Source organism: Phacochoerus africanus, chromosome 7, assembly GCF_016906955.1.
Source record: "Phacochoerus africanus isolate WHEZ1 chromosome 7, ROS_Pafr_v1, whole genome shotgun sequence".
NCBI lineage: Eukaryota > Metazoa > Chordata > Mammalia > Artiodactyla > Suidae > Phacochoerus > Phacochoerus africanus.
In genome coordinates, this window is record NC_062550.1 from 67,400,275 (window position 1) to 67,416,890 (window position 16,616).

Genomic DNA, 16,616 nt, shown 5'->3' on the forward strand with positions numbered 1-16,616 from the left:
GTAAGAACAGAGAGGGAGGAGGAGGGTCCAGTTCAGGGTCACAAACCTCAGTTTCTCCAAGAGTTAGGCTGGTCGCAGAATGAGTGGAGAGGTCTGGGAGGGAAGGGTACGGCTGATTAAAGGGGCCAACCTAACTCACAAGGACTCATCCTGCCATCTGTGACACATGCACATGGTAAAAAGCAGTTTTAAACGGTGCAAGTGTCAAGAGCCACTGCCCTCCCATCCTTTTTCTCTTCTGAGGGCCCGCGAGGTTGCACAGCTGTTTTTCGTCTTAATTGTGGTGGGTGAGCTATTCCCGCGTCAGACAGCAGGTGGAGCTCAACCCAGCGAGTTAGAAAAGGGGAACTTGGCAGCATTGCTCAACTCATTTCCAGTAACTTCTCCCTCCTCCCCCATGGGGCCTTCTCCAGCCCCACTTCCTATTCCCAGACCGGGCCAAGTCCTCTCCGGCCTCAGATGTCCAGTTCCAGATGCCTGGTCTCAGAGTGGGGGAACTGTCTCTGGGGAAGCTCCACCACACAGGCGGCCCAGGCAACATGTGAGTGTGCCTGGAGGGGCTGGAGAGGCTGGGGAGGCTGGAGAGTGGGAGCAGAGGAGGGGCGCCTGGGGCAGATCACACACACACACACACACACACACACACACACACACACACGGCCTCCAGCATTTTTATATGTATGATATGTATATATTTTATATATATAAAACATGTATATACTCATATATGTGAAATATATATACATTATATACTTTTTTTTTTCTTTTTAGAGCCACACCTGCAGCATATGGAGGTTCCCAGGCTAGGGGTTCAATCAGAGCTACAGCTGTCGGCTTACACCACAGCCACAGCAATGCAGGATTGAGCAGCATCTGTGACCTTCACTGCCACTCACAGCAATGCCATATCCTTAACCCACTGAGCCAGGCCAGGGATCAAACCCACATCCTCACGGATCCTAGCAGGCAGGTTCTTAACCCACTGAGCCACCATGGGAACTCTGGAACCTATTATATTTAAGTGTCACTCACTTGTACCAGGCTCACCCCCTCGGATCCCAGGTGGGACTGGGGTTGGCTGAAGCAGAAGCAGCCCCTGCTTACATGAGACTCTGCAGGGAGATGGGCCATTTTGGAAAATTCACAGTCCAGGCTGACCAGGAGGCTGAAGGAATCCAGACGAGGAGGGGCAATAAGGGAGTAGCCAGAGGTACCCAGGCTTCAAGGCCTGGGGCCACAGCTGCTGCTACCTTTGCCAGACCCCTCATCTCACAGCATCACCTGCCCCATTCCTGTCTCCGCAGGCCTGGGGCCACACCAGTGTGGCACCATCTGCCCTCTTCCACTCACAGGTGGTGGCTGCTCCTCTGGGGAGTCCTCCAGGCTTGCCCCACGCAGGGCTCCGTGCTCTTGGCCCAGCCGCTGCCCCAGAAGCTGACATCCCCGGAGTACCCAGAGCCGTACGTCAAAGGCCAAGAGAGCTTTACAGACATCGAGGCTCCGGAGGGCTTTGCCGTGAAGCTCATCTTCCAGGACTTCGACCTGGAGCCGTCCCCGGACTGTGAGCAGGACTCTGTCACAGTGAGCTGGGCGGGCTCCTGGAGGGACTCTGGGGAGGTTGTCTCCCAGCTGGAAGCCCAGGGGCAGTGGGAGGTCACCAGGCCCTGACGCCTGAGGCTTACCTGGGAGGCCAGGTCTGCCCAGCACACAGCCTCCCACCAGAGGCCCTGTCCCCACCTGTGCTACCTGCCGTCCGGGCCCCACAGACAATGATAGAGATGGTGGCAGGGCAAGCCCTGCCCTTTGAAGTCTTACAAAGGGATGCACAGGGAGTTCCCTGGTGGCCTAGTGGCTAGGACTCAGCACTTTCACCACTGGGCCCCGGGTTCAATCCCTGGTCTGGGAAGTGAGATCCCACATCAAACCACCCAAAATAAATAAACTGGATTCTTTTTTTTTTAGGGACGCAGAAATACTACAAATCCCTAGAGTAAAAAGCAAGACCGCACACATCAGTGGTTAAAAATAAATGGGCACGTTCTTGTTGAGTGCCTGCTCTGTCAGCTTAGGAAGCTGGATGTAAATAATAACAAATGATTGGGTGCCTTTTCCAGCTTACCTTAGAGGAGCAAAACCTCAGTTGACAAGGACATTATTCAAAATAAGGGCACTTTAAAAACCGTTTGTCATCTTTTGGTTTAAATTTTATTTGTATCCAAAGAATACATGCACCTACGTTTTTTTTAAATCGGAGTACATCTTATAAGGCTTATAATGAAAAACTGGCCTCCGGCCTCCTTCCCCATCCCCACTGGTGCTCCTCGGGGAATCCCTATGATTCATGTAGCTGTTTCATCTGGTATTTATTTGCTTACATATAAATAACTTACTGGAGTTCGCACCGTGGCTCAGTGGTAACGGGCCTGACTAGTATCCATGAGGATGCAGCTTTGATCCCTGGCCTCTCTCCGTGGGTTGGGGATCTGGCATTGCCGTGAGCTGTGGTGTAGGTCGCAGACACAGCTCAGATCTGATGTTGCTGTGGCTGTGGCGTAGGCCAGCAGCTGCAGCTCCAATTCAACCCCTAACCTGGGAACTTCCATATGCTATGGGTGCAACCCTAAAAAGCAAAAAAATAAATAAATAACTTAGCTATTAACTTCCAGCTGCAAAAGCCTGGGTCAAACCGGAGCTGTAGCTGCTGGCCTACACCACAGCCCCAGCAATGCTGGATCCTTAACCCACTGAGCGAGGCCAGGGATGGAACCCACATCCTCATGGATGCTAGTCAGATTCGTTCCTGCTGAGCCACGACGGGAACTCCCTCTCTTAGACCTTTACCACTCATATTTCCCCTCCCTCTCCTCTGTTTACCTCTATCATCTTTTTCAGTTAAGTCGATATTCATTATTTACATTACTATGACTTTTTAATTTTATCTTTTTGCCTTTTCTAGGGCCACACCCGCAGCATATGGAGGTTCCCAGGCTAGGGGTCCAATCGGAGCTGTAGCCACCAGCCTACGCCAGAGCCACAGCAACACGGGATCCGAGCCGCATCTGCAACCTACACCACAGCTCATGGCAATGCTGTATCCTTAACCCACTGAGCAAGGCCAGGGATCAAACCCACAACCTCATGGTTCCTAGTCAGATTCGTTAGCCACTGAGCCATGATGGGAACTCCATACATTATTATGAGGGTTTTTGTTTTGTTTTGTTTTTTGCTGAGCCCACAGCATACAGAAGCCAGGGATTGAACCTGAGCCACAGCAGGGACAACACCAGATCCTTAACCCGCTGCACCACCAGAGAACTCTATAGGCATGTTTCTTTCTTTTTCATTTTTATTTTCTTTTATTATGACTTTAAAACACTCACATCTGAGCACATGGTGTACGACTTCCTTTCTTCTCCAACTTTTGGGTTTCCCCGGAGTCAGTAATTACATAGGCTTCTTTGGGGGTTTTTTGGTTGGTTTCTGTTTGGATTTTTAGTCGGCTTTAGTTCTCTCTGTAAGGAATCTTCCCAAACGCTTAGCCACAGAGTAAATCCCTTGACCTCTTCAAGTACAAATGTCACTCTCGTAGTCTTCTTCTCTGGTGACCTTCCACCTAAGCATCTCCTGATGACTTCATTTCTTCAGCCTGAGTTCTTTGCTTTCTAAGCCCGAACACATTCTGGGGGTTCCCTTCTCCCTGGTTCCGGGAATTTCCTTTACGGGTCCTGTGTTGGAACCAAGTCCCATCTCCTTCTCTCTCTTGGTTTACTCCCTCCTTTGGAAGGAGAACATTCTCCTCCAGAAAGGGAATGAGGGAGTAGGTCGTGGAGGGTCTCACCGACCCCTGAATGTCTTAGTGCTGCCCTCATAGTTGGTGGGTGGTTTACCTGGATTACATCCTAGGCTGGAAGTCGCTTTCTCTCAGAATTTTGATGACGCTGTCTTCTAGCACTAGTGTTGTGACGAGAGTGTTTTCAGAGTTCCTGTCGTGGCGCAGTGGAAATGAAGCAACTAGGAACCATGGGGTTCTGGGTTTGATCCCTGGCCTTGCTCAGCGGGTTAAGGATCTGGTGTTGCCCTGAGCTCTGGTGTAGGTTGCAGATGCGGCTTGGATCCCGCGTTGCTGTGGCTGTGATGTAGGCTGGCAGGTGTAGCTGATTGGACCCCTAGCCTGGAAACCTCCATGTGCCGCAGGAGTGGCCCTAAAAAGCAAAAAAAAAAAAAAAAAAAAAAAAACCAACCCAAAAAACAAAACAAACAACAAAAAAACAAGAGTGTTTTCTCTCTATAACTTTTTTTCTTTCTTTTTTTCTTTTTTTTTGGTTTCTAGGGCCTCAGATGTGTCATTTGGAAATTCCCAGGCTAGGGATTGAATTGGAGCTGCAGCTGCCAGCCTAGACCACAGCCACAGCCACGCGAGATGGGAACCGCATCTCCAACCTACACCACAGCTTACAGCAATGCCAGATCCTTAACCTGCTGAGCAAGGCCAGGGATTGAACCTGCATCCTCTTGGATACTTGTAGGGTTAGTTTCCGCTAAGCTACAGCGGGAACTCCCTCTCTCTAGAACTTTCGGCATACTTTCTTTATTACCAGTGTTCGGAACTTCCCTTATGATGTGACTTGATGCAGGTCAGGTCATTGTGTCCTCATCAGACAGGTCTCTTTTGATACAGAGGCTCTTTTAATCCAGACCTTCAACTTGAGAATGTTCTTGTACTAATTTTTAAATAATTTCCAGATTACTTCTTTATTTTTCTCTTTCCAGAACTCCCATAATATAGCTATTGTTAGGCTTTGGACAGATTATCCAATTTTGTTGTCAGTTCTGTTCTGTTTTCCATCTTTTTGTCTTTTTGTTCCACTTTCTAGTAGATTTCCTCTTTTTTTTTTTCTTTTTAGGACTGAACCTGAAGCATATGGAATTTCCTGGGCTGCGGTCAAATCGCAACTGCAGCTGCCAGCCTACACCACAGCCACAGCAATGCCAGATCCAAGCCAAATATGCCACCTACACGGCAGCTTGTGGCAACACGAGATCTTTAACTGAGCAAGGCCACTGAGTGAACCCCAACCAGAACTCCAAGATTTACTCATTTTAAATACTAACTTTTTAATGAATTTTTTTCTCCTAACATTTTTTTCATGTCTAAAGGCTCATTCTCATTTTCTAAATGTGCTTCTTTATAGAATCTTGTTCATGTTTAGCAGAGGAAATGTCTACTTTTTTCTTTCTATTGGGATTTTTTTTTTTTTGCTATTTCTTGGGCCGCTCCCGCGGCATATAGAGGTTCCCAGGCTAGGGGTCGAATCCAAGCTGTAGCCACTGGCCTACACCAGAGCCACAGCAACGCGGGATCCGAGCCGCGTCTGCAACCTACACCACAGCTCACGGCAACGCCGGATCGTTAACCCACTGAGCAAGGGCATGGACCGAACCTGCAACCTCATGGTTCCTAGTCGGATTCGTTAACCACTGCGCCACGACGGGAACTCCCCTATTGGGATTTTTTTTAAGTTTTACTAAAGTACAGTTGATTTACAATGTTGTGATAATTTCTGCTGTACAACAAAGTGATTCAGCTATGCATATAAACACATCCATTCTTTCTCAGATTCTTTTTCCATCTATTAGGATTTTTTTTTTTTTTTGGTCTTTTTTGCCTTTTCTAGGGCCTCTCCCACAGCATATGGAGGTTCCCAGGCTAGGGGTCGAATCGGAGCTGTAGACACCGACCTATGCCACAGCCACAGCAACACGGGATCCTTAACCCACTGAGCAAGGCCAGGGATCGAACCCGCAACCTCATCGTTCCTAGTCGGATTCGTTAACCACTGAGCCACGATGGGAACTCCCTAGAATTATTTTTAAATGTTTCTCTGCTCCCTGTATCATCTCTACCTCATCAAGCTCATTTTTACTCTTCGTTAGTTTGAGCCACTGCTTTTCATGTTGGAGACCTTCCTTCGATGTGTGATCACCCTTGGCTGCCCACTCGTAGTTTTTTTTTTTTTTTTTGGTCTTTTTGCCTTTTCTAGGGCCGCTCCCATGGTACATGGAGCTTCCCAGGCTAGGGGTCTAATCGGAGCTGGAGCCACCGGCCTTCACCAGAGCCATAGCAACTCGAGCTCCGAGCCCCATCTGCAACCTACACCACAGCTCACGGCACCGCCAGATCCTCAACCCACTGAGCGAGGCCAGGAATCGAACCCGCAACCTCATGGTTCCTAGTCAGATTCGTTAACCACTGTGCCACGACAGGAACTCCTGCCCACTCGTATTTGAGAGTGAAGTGCAGATCGCTCTCGGACGCTCTGTGTGGATGGCTGAAATTTGTCACGCAACAGGTGTGAAAATTGGGTGAGCACCGAGGTGACCCAGATGTGCTGCTGGGGGGCTCCCACATATTGGCACTAGAAGTGTTTCCTTTAGCGTCAGTTTCCTTGGAGGAATCTTCCGGTCTCCTCACTACCCCAGGAAAAGCACAGTATTCAGACGTGCCCACTCAAGGCATTTGGGGTGACTGAGCAATTTTCTTCATGCCAACTTTGACCCAGTTAGTGCGATGACAGTGAGATGGGCTGGATGGAGTCTTAAAGGGATCTGGGATCTGGGAGAATGAATGAAGGAATGAAGAGCTAGCAAGAACCCAGGGTAGGTGGGTCGACATGAAGATCTCGAGATGAGCTGAGCAATGAGCTGTGTGCGCAGAAGAGAGATTAAGTGTGAAGCAGAGGCCAGGGGAGATCCTTCCACGGTGCCCTTCCGTGGGTTGGGGAACCCACAGAAAGGGATTTGAGCAGAGTTTTGATTTAAGTTAGGCTACAATAGCTGGTGTTCCCACACTGTGTACATCGTGTGTCCTTGGGTTCCAAACCTTGTGGAGGCTTCATTTTCAGTTTGTGGAGTAAGAGAACAGACACTCCAATGGAAAGGGAAGGCCAGGAAGCCCAGGGGCTCAGTCTTTTTTTTTTTTTTTTTTTTAATGGCTGCACCCACAGTATATGGAAGTTCCCGGGCCCAGGATCAAAGCCAGGACCTCTACAATGACCCAAGCCCCCTGCAATTGGATTCTTGTTTTTGTTTTGTTTTGTTTTGTTTTTTGTCTATTTAGGGCTGCACACACAGCATATGGAGTTTCCCAGGCTAGGGGAATCCAGAGCTATAGCCACTGGCCTACACCACAACCACAGCAACACCAGATCTGAGCTGCGTCTTCGACCTACACCACAGCTCACGGCAATGCCTGATCCTTAACCCACTGATCGAGGCCAGGGATTAAACCTGTGTCCTCATGGATCCTAGTCAGAGTCCTTTCCCCTGAGCCACAACGGGAACTCCTGCAATTGGATTCTTAACGCACTGAGCCACAGGGGGGACTCCTCCCAGGGGCTCAGTCTTTGCAAAGGAACTTCTTGCTTCTCAAGTCCAAGTAGGTAGTTACTCAGAGAAGTGAGAGGTAATGTGTTGGAAGAAGCCGGATGAGGGGGACTTATGTCTGCATATTCATTCATTCAAAGCAGTGATGCTGTTGGAGTTCCCGTCATGGCTCAGTGGTTAACGAGTCCGACTAGGAACCATGAGGTTGTGGGTTTGATCCCTGGCCTTGCTCAGTGGTGTTGCTCTGAGCTGTGGCGCAGGTCGCAGACAAGGCTTGGATCCCACATTGCTGTGGCTCTGGCGTAGGCTGGCAGCTACAACTGTGGTTAGACCCCTAACCTGGGAATCTCCATATGCCATGGGTGCGGCCCTAGAAAAGACAAGAAGACAAAAAAAGAAAGAAAGAAAAAAGAAAAAAGCAGTGGTTCAGGTCAGTCATCAGGGACTCTGGCGAGAGCAAAGCAGATGTAGTTCCTGCCTTCTTAGAACTTATAAGACACTACTGTAAAATTTCCATTTCAGTCCTTATGAGGTAGAGGGCTGCATGAGGTAACTCCAGTAGACTAAAGAAATATGCTAGGTAAAAAATAAAAAAAGACAAGAAAAGAAATATGCTAGGTGTCTAGTCATGGATGGAAGGAACTTGAGAGGCAGTAATGAAGGAGGAAGCTATTTGACGACGGTTCCACTAGGTGGTAGTGGAACCCCAGCAGCGTGAAGATCTTTAAGGTGGGGCTGGGGTCCCCGCCACTACATGACCCTTTGACCACCTGTGGTGCAGATCCACACACACACCCCCACCTGCCTACCCCCTCCCCTTTTAGATCACAGCCAGTGGGATGGATCCAAGCCGGTTCTGTGGGCAGCAGGGCTCCCCGCTGGGCAGCCCCCCTGGTGAGAAGGCATTTGTGTCCTTGGGGAACAGTTTGCGGCTGACCTTCCGTGCATCGGCCTCCTCTGAAGACAGGCCGCCCAACCTCCACAAGGGCTTCTTGGCCCTCTACCAAGCCGTGGGTGAGTGTGTCCCCTGGGGAGTGCAGGGAGGCAGGCCCTGCCCACAGCCCCAGCCCCTGGTATTTAAAGTGACAAATGGAGCTGAGGCTAGGGGCTCAGGGCTACCTGGACTCAGCCCCTTCCTGCCCGGCCCAGTCACAAGAGCAGCCAGCTCAGCTCCAACAGCTGTTTCCCTGCAGATTTACAGGCCCAGCATCTGCAGATCATCTCACATTTCAAGAGAAGCCAAAATTTTTTTAAAAAAGGAGTTCCTGCTGTGGCACAGTGGGTTAAGAATCTGACTGTAGCACCTTGGGTTGCTGCGGCAGCTCAGATTCAGTCCCTGGCCTGAAAACTTCCATATGCTGTGGGTACGGCCATTAAAAAAAAGAGACACACCAAAATTTCAGATTTTTTGAAGTGAAATTCTAGATTTTCAAATGGTAACCCCAGGTTTTTTGAGTGATAATAAATACACATGGTAAAATTGTCCAAAAAAAAAAATCTTCCTCTGATTTCTGACACTTAGGCCCTAGCTACCCTGCCCAGAAATAACCCTGTTCTCTATTTCCTTGGTGTTCTTCCAGAGGCATTCCAAGCCTTTGTGATGTCTCTGTGTGTTGCATAATATTCCCAATGTATTTTGTTTTGTTTTGTTTTGTTTTTAGGGGGGCCCATTTCCTGCAGCATATGGAAGTTCCCAGGCTAGGGGTTACTGGAACTGCAGCTGCCAGCCTACACCACAGCCACAGCACAGCACGGATCCTTAACCCACTGATCGAGGCCAGGGATCAAACCTTCATCCTCATGGATACTAGTTGGGCTCTTAATCCACTGAGCCACAATGGGAACTCCCACAATGTTTTAAATTTGCCATTATTCATTCAATGATATATCTTAAAGATCATCCCAAGGGTTTCTGTCATGACTCAACTGAAACGAATCTGACTAGTATCCATGAGGATGCAGGTTTGATCCCTGGCTTTGCTCAGTGGGTTAAGGATCCGGCATTGCCATGAGCTGTGCTGTAGGTCTCAGATGCGGCTCAGATCTGGCATTGCTGTGGCTGGGTATAGGCCAGCAGCTGTAGCTCCAATTCAACCCCTAGCCTGGGAACCTCCATGTGTCTCAGGTGTGGCCCTAAAAAGACAAAAAAAAAAAAAAAGAAAGAAAGAAAGATCATCCCATATACATGTGGTTTGCATTGCCCAATTCTTTTCAAAGAGTATAATGTTTCCTTGGTTGATGCCTCATGATATATAATCAGCCCTCCACTGATAGATATTTTGCTCCCATAAGCAGGACCGCTCTGGGTATCCTTGGATAGACATACATCTTTGAGGACGTCTGTGGGGGTCAAGTCTTAGGAATGAAAATACTAAGTGCAAAAATGTTTGCAATGTTCATTTCAATATCACTAAATTTCCCTACAAAAAATTTTTGCTAATTTACATTCCCACCAACCATATATGAAAATGCTTGTTTCCCCATTCCCTGCTTTCACAGTTATTTTCAAATTTCTTCTAGCATTAACACCCGATCGATGAAAAATAGTTCAAAAAAATTTTTTTTAAAAACCATGCGTTATGGTTACCATAGGGAGAAATGTGAGGGAGAGAGAGGAATCAGAAGGGTGTGAATAACATATACACACTATTGTATAAAGTAGATAATAAACAAGAACCTACGGGATAGCCCAGGGAAATCTACTCAATAGTCTGTAGAAACTTACATGGGAAAAAAGAATGAATACATGTATATGTATCACTGATTCATTTTGCTTACACCTGAAACTAACACAACACTGTAAGTCAACTATACGCCAGTAAAATTTTAAAATTAAAACTTAAACAAAAATAAATAAATAGTCTTAAAAGGCTGTGCAGTTCAAACTAAATACGGCCACAGACCAGAAACAGTCCCCGGGTTGCCAGTTTGCCCTTCTGTCCTGGGTCCTAAATGACCACTGTTTTCCTATAGGTGTGAATCCCAGTCAGCCCATCAGCCAGGCCAGTGGGGGCCCCGAGGCCATCAACACACCTGAAGGCAACCCCGCCAAGACCCAGAGCCACTGCAAGGAGCCCTATTATCAGCCCATGGCAGCAGGTGAGGCCCCATCTGCTGGGGAACCAGTTTCTTCCTGCCTCACTCCTGCCAAGAGGCCCAAAGCCTCTATAACCACACACACCCCCGCCGCCCCCCACTTCTGAGCCTGTCCTTTGCCTCCTTATTTCCCTCCTCAGAGACTCTCACCTGCACCACCCAGGTGCCCTGGAAGCAGACACAGGAAAAGGAGGTGGTTCCTGGCTGTGTGCCTGGTAAGTGGGGACCTGCAGTGCTGTGACAATGGCCACTCTCAGACAAGCTGTGCACAGGGCCTGTGGGAGCAGGACAGCCTTAGAATGGGAAGGGGGAGGTGAAGGCAAAAAGTGAGGAAGAAAAGGACAACCAAGAAGGCCTGGACGGAGTTCCCTGGTGGCACAGTGGATTAAGGATCCTGTGTTGTCACTGCAGTGGTTCAGGTCACTGCTATGGCGCAGGTTCAATCTCTGGCCTGAGAGCTACCACAGGCCACGTGTGCAACCGAAAAAAAAAAAATAGAGAGAGAGAGAGATAACTAAGAAACCAAAAGCCTGAAGGAAGTTAATCAAATGGGACAATGAAGGAAGAAGAGGGGCAGATAAGTTTAATTGAAAGGAAACCCTCCCTTGACATGGGCTGCTTTAAGGATACACAGACTTGGAGTTCCTGTCATGGTGCAGTGGTTAACAAATCCGACTAAGAACCATGAGGTTGTGGGTTCGATCCCCGGCCTTGCTCAGTGGGTTAAGGATCTGGCGTTGCTGTGAGCTGTGGCGTAGGTCACAGAGGCGGCTCAGATCCTTCGCTGCTCTGGCTCTGGCGTAGGCTGGCAGCTACAGCTCCAATTCAACCCCTAGCCTGGGAACCTCCATATGCAGCGCGAGCGGCCCTAGAAAAAGTAAAAAAAAAAAAAAAAAAAAAAAAGACAAAAAAAAAACCAGCTGGGAAGGCACGAGACACAGAAGTAGATTTTTCAATGAGCCGTCTGGACGCAGGGCTGACTCTTCACCCACACCCTCTCTCCCGCAGTCTGCGGACGGCCCGTCACCCCCATCGCCCAGAACCGGGAGCCCCTGGGTGCCTCCAAGGCGGCGCTGGGCAGCTTCCCCTGGCAGGCCTTCACCAGCATCTACGGCCGTGGGGGCGGGGCCCTGCTGGGCGACAGGTGGATCCTCACCGCCGCCCACACCATCTACCCCAAGGACGGCATCTTTCTGGGCAGGCGCCGGAGCGCGGAGGTGTTCCTGGGCCACACCGACATTGACGAGATGCTGAGGCTGGGCGGCTACCCCGTTCGCCGCGTGGTCGTGCATCCTGACTACCGTCAGGACGAGCCGCGCAACTTCCATGGGGACATCGCCCTCCTGGAGCTCCAGCACCGTGTCCCCCTCGGCCCCAGCCTCCTTCCAGTCTGCCTGCCTGACCGCGAGGCCCTGTACCGCCCGGGCCTCTTGGGCTACGTCAGTGGCTTTGGCGTGGAGATGGGCTGGCTGACGACTGAGCTGAAATACTCGAGGCTGCCAGTGGCCCCGAGGGCGGCCTGCGAGGCCTGGCTCCGAGAGAAGGGGAGGACGGAGGTGTTCTCCGCTGGCATGTTCTGCGCAGGGGACAGGATGCGGCAGCAGAGTGTCTGCCAGGGGGACAGCGGGGGCGCCTATGTAGTGTGGGATGACCGCGCCCGTCACTGGGTGGCCACGGGCATCGTGTCCTGGGGCATCGGCTGTGGCGAGGGCTATGGCTTCTACACCAAAGTGCTCAACTACGTCGACTGGATCAGGAGAGTGATGGATGGGAAGGACTGAGCCTCGGGCGTGGGGAGGCGGCGGGGCAGGGGACGCCTATTCAGGTCACTGCTGCAGCAAAGCACTGAGCTGGAGACATCCTCCCCCTCCCACACCCCCTCCTCCCCCAACCCCACTTCCACCTTCCTGCCAGTTTGCGCCTGGGAAGACCTGTACCTGAACTCCACGTCGGCTGACACAACCTCTTCTGTACTCTCCTGAGAGACAGTCTCCTTCTCATCCCCCTGTTTAGGTGCAATGTGGGGAAGCAGTCTCAGTTCATTTCATTTCTGAGATATTCTGAAGCCCTTGTAGTCGACCTTCAAATATTCCAAACTCTTGGCTGCATCCACTACCACGCATCCTAGCGGCGATGATCTTAATAGCGCTTTTGTTTGTTTTACATCTTGTCTGCACTTCATTGACTCCTCACACCAGCTTTGCAAAGTAGGAGTTTCCAGCCGCGCTTTACCCATAAGGAAACCAAAGGATTTTTGCAGCTCCACAGCTGGTACAGGGCTTCTTTGAAGGCCTGTGCTTTCAAGTTCGATTCCATCCCTCTCAGGGGTCCTCAAGACCCTGTGTCACCCACTCCTGAACCCCCATATCCTTTCAGATTCTCCCTCCCCAGGAATTCCTGCCTCCAGCTGGCTCACATCCTGCTGGCCCCACTCCTGCAGACACCTGAGCTGGAGGTTTCTACAGGCACCCCCAGTGCTGCCAGACACCCCGGGCCATGTTCTCATCCTCAAGGACACTGCTCCACCTGAAAAGACCAATGTTTACTTTTTTGTAAGGACTTGAGGTGACTTGTGGTAAAAGACAAAAATAAAATATGGTTGTTCGAATGGACGTTGAAGAATGAATACTATAAAGCAGGAGAGAGCAAAGTTGCTAACCTTGAAGGTCAAGTTAGCTGTACTCTTTTTTTTTTGTCTTTTTGTCTTTTTTTTAGGGCCACATCCACAGTACATGGAGGTTCCCAGGCTAGGGGTCTAATTGGAGCTGTAGTCACAGGCCTATGCCACAGCCACAGCAATGCCAAATCCGAGCCATGTCTGCGACCTACAACACAGCTCATAGGTAAGGCTTAACCGACTGAGCGAAGCCAGGGATGGAACCCGCAACCTCATGGTTCCTAGTCGAATTGGTTTCCTCTGTGCCGTGAGAGGAACTCCTAGCTGTACTCCTTTTTTTTTTTTTTTTTGTCTTTTTACCATTTCTTGGGCCGCTCCTGCAGCATATGGAGGTTCCGAGGCTAGGGGTCTAATCGCAGCTGTAGCCACCGGCCTACGCCAGAGCCACAGCAACACCGGATCCAAGCCGCGTCTGTGACCTACACCACAGCTCACAGTAACACTGGATCCTTAACCCACTGAGCAAGGCCAGGGATCGAACCCACAACCTCATGGTTCCTAGTCGGATTCGTTAACCACTGTGCCACGACGAGAACTCCCTAGCTGTACTCTTAAAGGTTAAATTATCTTTGAAAAACAGCAGGATTCAAAGTTGTACAAACATGTGATTACTTCTGTTTTTCATCTGCATAGTACAAAATACTCAAAATATTCATCTGTGTTGGTTTTAGGGGTACCGTTTTGGCTGTTTGGTTTCCCCCTAGTCTTCTCTATTTGCTAAATTTTAGTTAATGACTATATATTATTTTTATTTATCTTATTTGTATTTATTTTTATTATGGAAAACATAATATGAGTTTCTCCCTGCCAAGGCAAAAATATATACCTATACCCATCTATATGTCTGTATCCACGTATCTAGATATGGATAAATAGAGGCAGATACAGATATAGGTACAAGTATATAGATACATAGATATGGATATATCCACAGAGGGAAACTTACCTTTACTTTAAGAGAGAAATTTTTTCTCCCCAAGATCAAATCTTTAAAGGAATGATCATATAATAGACAACAATGGGAGTTCTCTTGCAGCGTAGCCGGTTAAGGATCCAGCATTGTCACTGCAGCAGTGGGGGTTGCTGCTGTAGCAGGGGTTCAATCCCTGCCCTGGGAACTTCCACATGTCTCGGCATGGCCAAAAATGTGTGTGTGTGACAATGTCTTCAATACTGGTTTTAAAACAAAGGCCTGTGTGTTCCTGTTGTGGCTCAACAGTAACAAACCTGACTAGTATCCATGAGGACACAGGCTCAATAACCCACTGGCCTCGCTCAGTGGGTTAAGGATCCAGCTTTGTCATGACCTGCAGTGTAGGTGGCAGACGAGGCTCGGATCCTGAGTTGCTGTGGCTGTGGCGTAGGCTGGCAGCTGCAGCTCCAATTCAACCCCTAACCTGGGAACCTCCATGTACCACAGGTGCAGCCCTGAAAAGCAAAAGCAAAAATAAAACAAATGCCTGAACAATCTTCACATGGCCATTTCTTCTCTCTGTCTTTGGTATAAGTCAAGGGTACAACGCAAAATGAAAGTTGAGGTTATTTTGTGCGGTTGGGCAGAGTGGAGACAGGGCGGGATTGAGCTAACAGGGTCCAGGCTTGTCGGTTTACAGTCAGGTCACATGGTACCAGGACAGAGCTCAGAATCCCTAGGACGGATGGGAGAGCTTCCTCCAAGATTTACCTTCTTGGACCATCTCCTCTTCACCTGTACATCTGCCATCCTGCCCCTGTGGTAAACACATGACACAGACACACTGCTAATGTGTGTGTACTAATGTGCAATTTGCTGGACAAGATTCCCCTTCTTTCTTGCCCCCCGATCTGGTCCTTATCCTTCTCCCCTCTCTTTTGTCCTTCTTCACCTGACAAGGCTACAGGTCACGTCATGGCTCAACCCTGCCAGCGGATTCACTCCTCAGCTCTGACATATCAGCCTGCTGGGGGAACCCTCCAACCTGGCTTGACACTGCCTCTTTCACATGCCAGCTCTTAAACTCCATTCCGTGGTGACCTGGTCACTGCCAAATGGGGAGCTGCCGCATCTTTGTGAGCCCACTGCTGGGGAAAGTGCCTGGCACAAGAAATGGGCAGCTACAAGTGGATAAGTGAGCCGGTGGGTGGGTGGAGAGATGGAGGGATTAGTCTAGTAGGGGAAACAAGCAGGAGTGACCTCAAGGCCTGAGAATTCAGGAGCTTGTTCTGTCATCTGAGCCACCCTGTGGAACACACCACCACAGGGTATCTGAGCCGGGCAGAGCTGAAGAAAGACTTCCCCAAAGAGCAATCTCTCTCTCTCTCTCTTTCTCTTTTTTTTTTTTTTTTTTTTGCTGCCCCCGCAGCATGCAGAAATTCCCTTGCCAGAGATGGAACCCGAGCCACAGCAGCGACCCCCAACTGCAACAGTAACAACCCTGGATCCTTAACCCCCTGTACCACCAGGGAACTCCAGAGAAAACTTTTAAAACAGAACATAATGGCCTGGAGGTCAGGCGAGACAAGGGCTCTTCCTCCTCCGGTGGGCCTGGCTTCCTCTCAGAAAGACCGAGTCAGTCTCTGCCCACAGCCACACTGTTTGCCAAGCCCTTAGGCAGCTGCAACCCTCAGAGGTTCGAACTCTTGACCAGAGGCTGAAGAAAAAAGGATGTCTCAGACTTCCCATAATGGCTCAGTGGTTAACGAACCCTACTGGTATCCACGAGGATGCAGGTTTGATCTCTGGCCTTGCTCAGTGGGTTAAGGATCTGGCATTACCATGAGATGTGGTGTAGGTCATAGATTCAGCTCAGATCCCAACTTGCTGTGGCTGTGGTGTAGGCTGGCAGCTGCAGCTCCGAGCTTCCCTAGCCTGGGAAACTCCATGTGCCACAGGTTCAGCCCTAAAAACCAAAAGGCAAAAAAAAAGATGTCTCTATCTCCTCCTTAGACAAGTTCATGGGCAGCCATGAGTGCATTTTTCTTTTTAATTTTTAATTTTTTTATTTTTATTTTTTCGTCTTTTTAGGGCCACACCCACGGCATGTGGATGTTCCCAGGCTAGGGATAAAATCGGAGCCACACAGCTGCTGGCCTTAGCATCACCGGATCCAAGCTGCATCTGCAACATGCTGAAGCTTGCAAGAATGCTAGATCCTTACCTCACTGAGCAAGAGCAGGAATCAAACCTGCATCCTCATGGATACTAGTAGGGGTCCTTTGTTTGTTTTGTTTTGTTTGTTTGTTTGTTTTTGAAGAAGACAAACTTGTTTATAAATTCTTGCAGTGATCTTGGGCTGAAGTTTTCAGTAAGGCGAGGACCATAGACCCAACAATGAAGAAAGATGCAGGTACAAGACCTAGTCGGGTTCTTAACCCACTGAGCCACAACGGGAACTCCAGGCCTGAGAGCACTGAGGTGGAGAGGAAGCGTCTTAACACAGACTCTAGTGCTGATTTGGGGTCCCAGCGACCCCTGTTCTCA

At 49.4% G+C, this 16,616-nt stretch overlaps 1 protein-coding gene across 2 annotated transcripts; it reads left to right on the forward strand.

Moving 5' to 3' along the window:
* Window positions 1-433: 433 nt before the first annotated feature.
* Window positions 434-13,087, forward strand: C1RL (complement C1r subcomponent like). 2 transcript variants are annotated; one of them, XM_047787644.1, is made up of 6 exons: window positions 434-541; window positions 1,305-1,581; window positions 8,208-8,397; window positions 10,357-10,482; window positions 10,620-10,694; window positions 11,488-13,087. In XM_047787644.1, exons 1-6 carry the CDS (start codon window positions 474-476, stop codon window positions 12,258-12,260), a joined length of 1,509 nt encoding a protein of 502 aa, XP_047643600.1. In that variant the 5' UTR covers window positions 434-473; the 3' UTR covers window positions 12,261-13,087. The 2 variants fall into 2 exon arrangements, with proteins under 2 accessions (XP_047643600.1, XP_047643602.1); XM_047787646.1 differs by having other exon boundaries at window positions 1,353-1,581.
* Window positions 13,088-16,616: the final 3,529 nt, after the last annotated feature.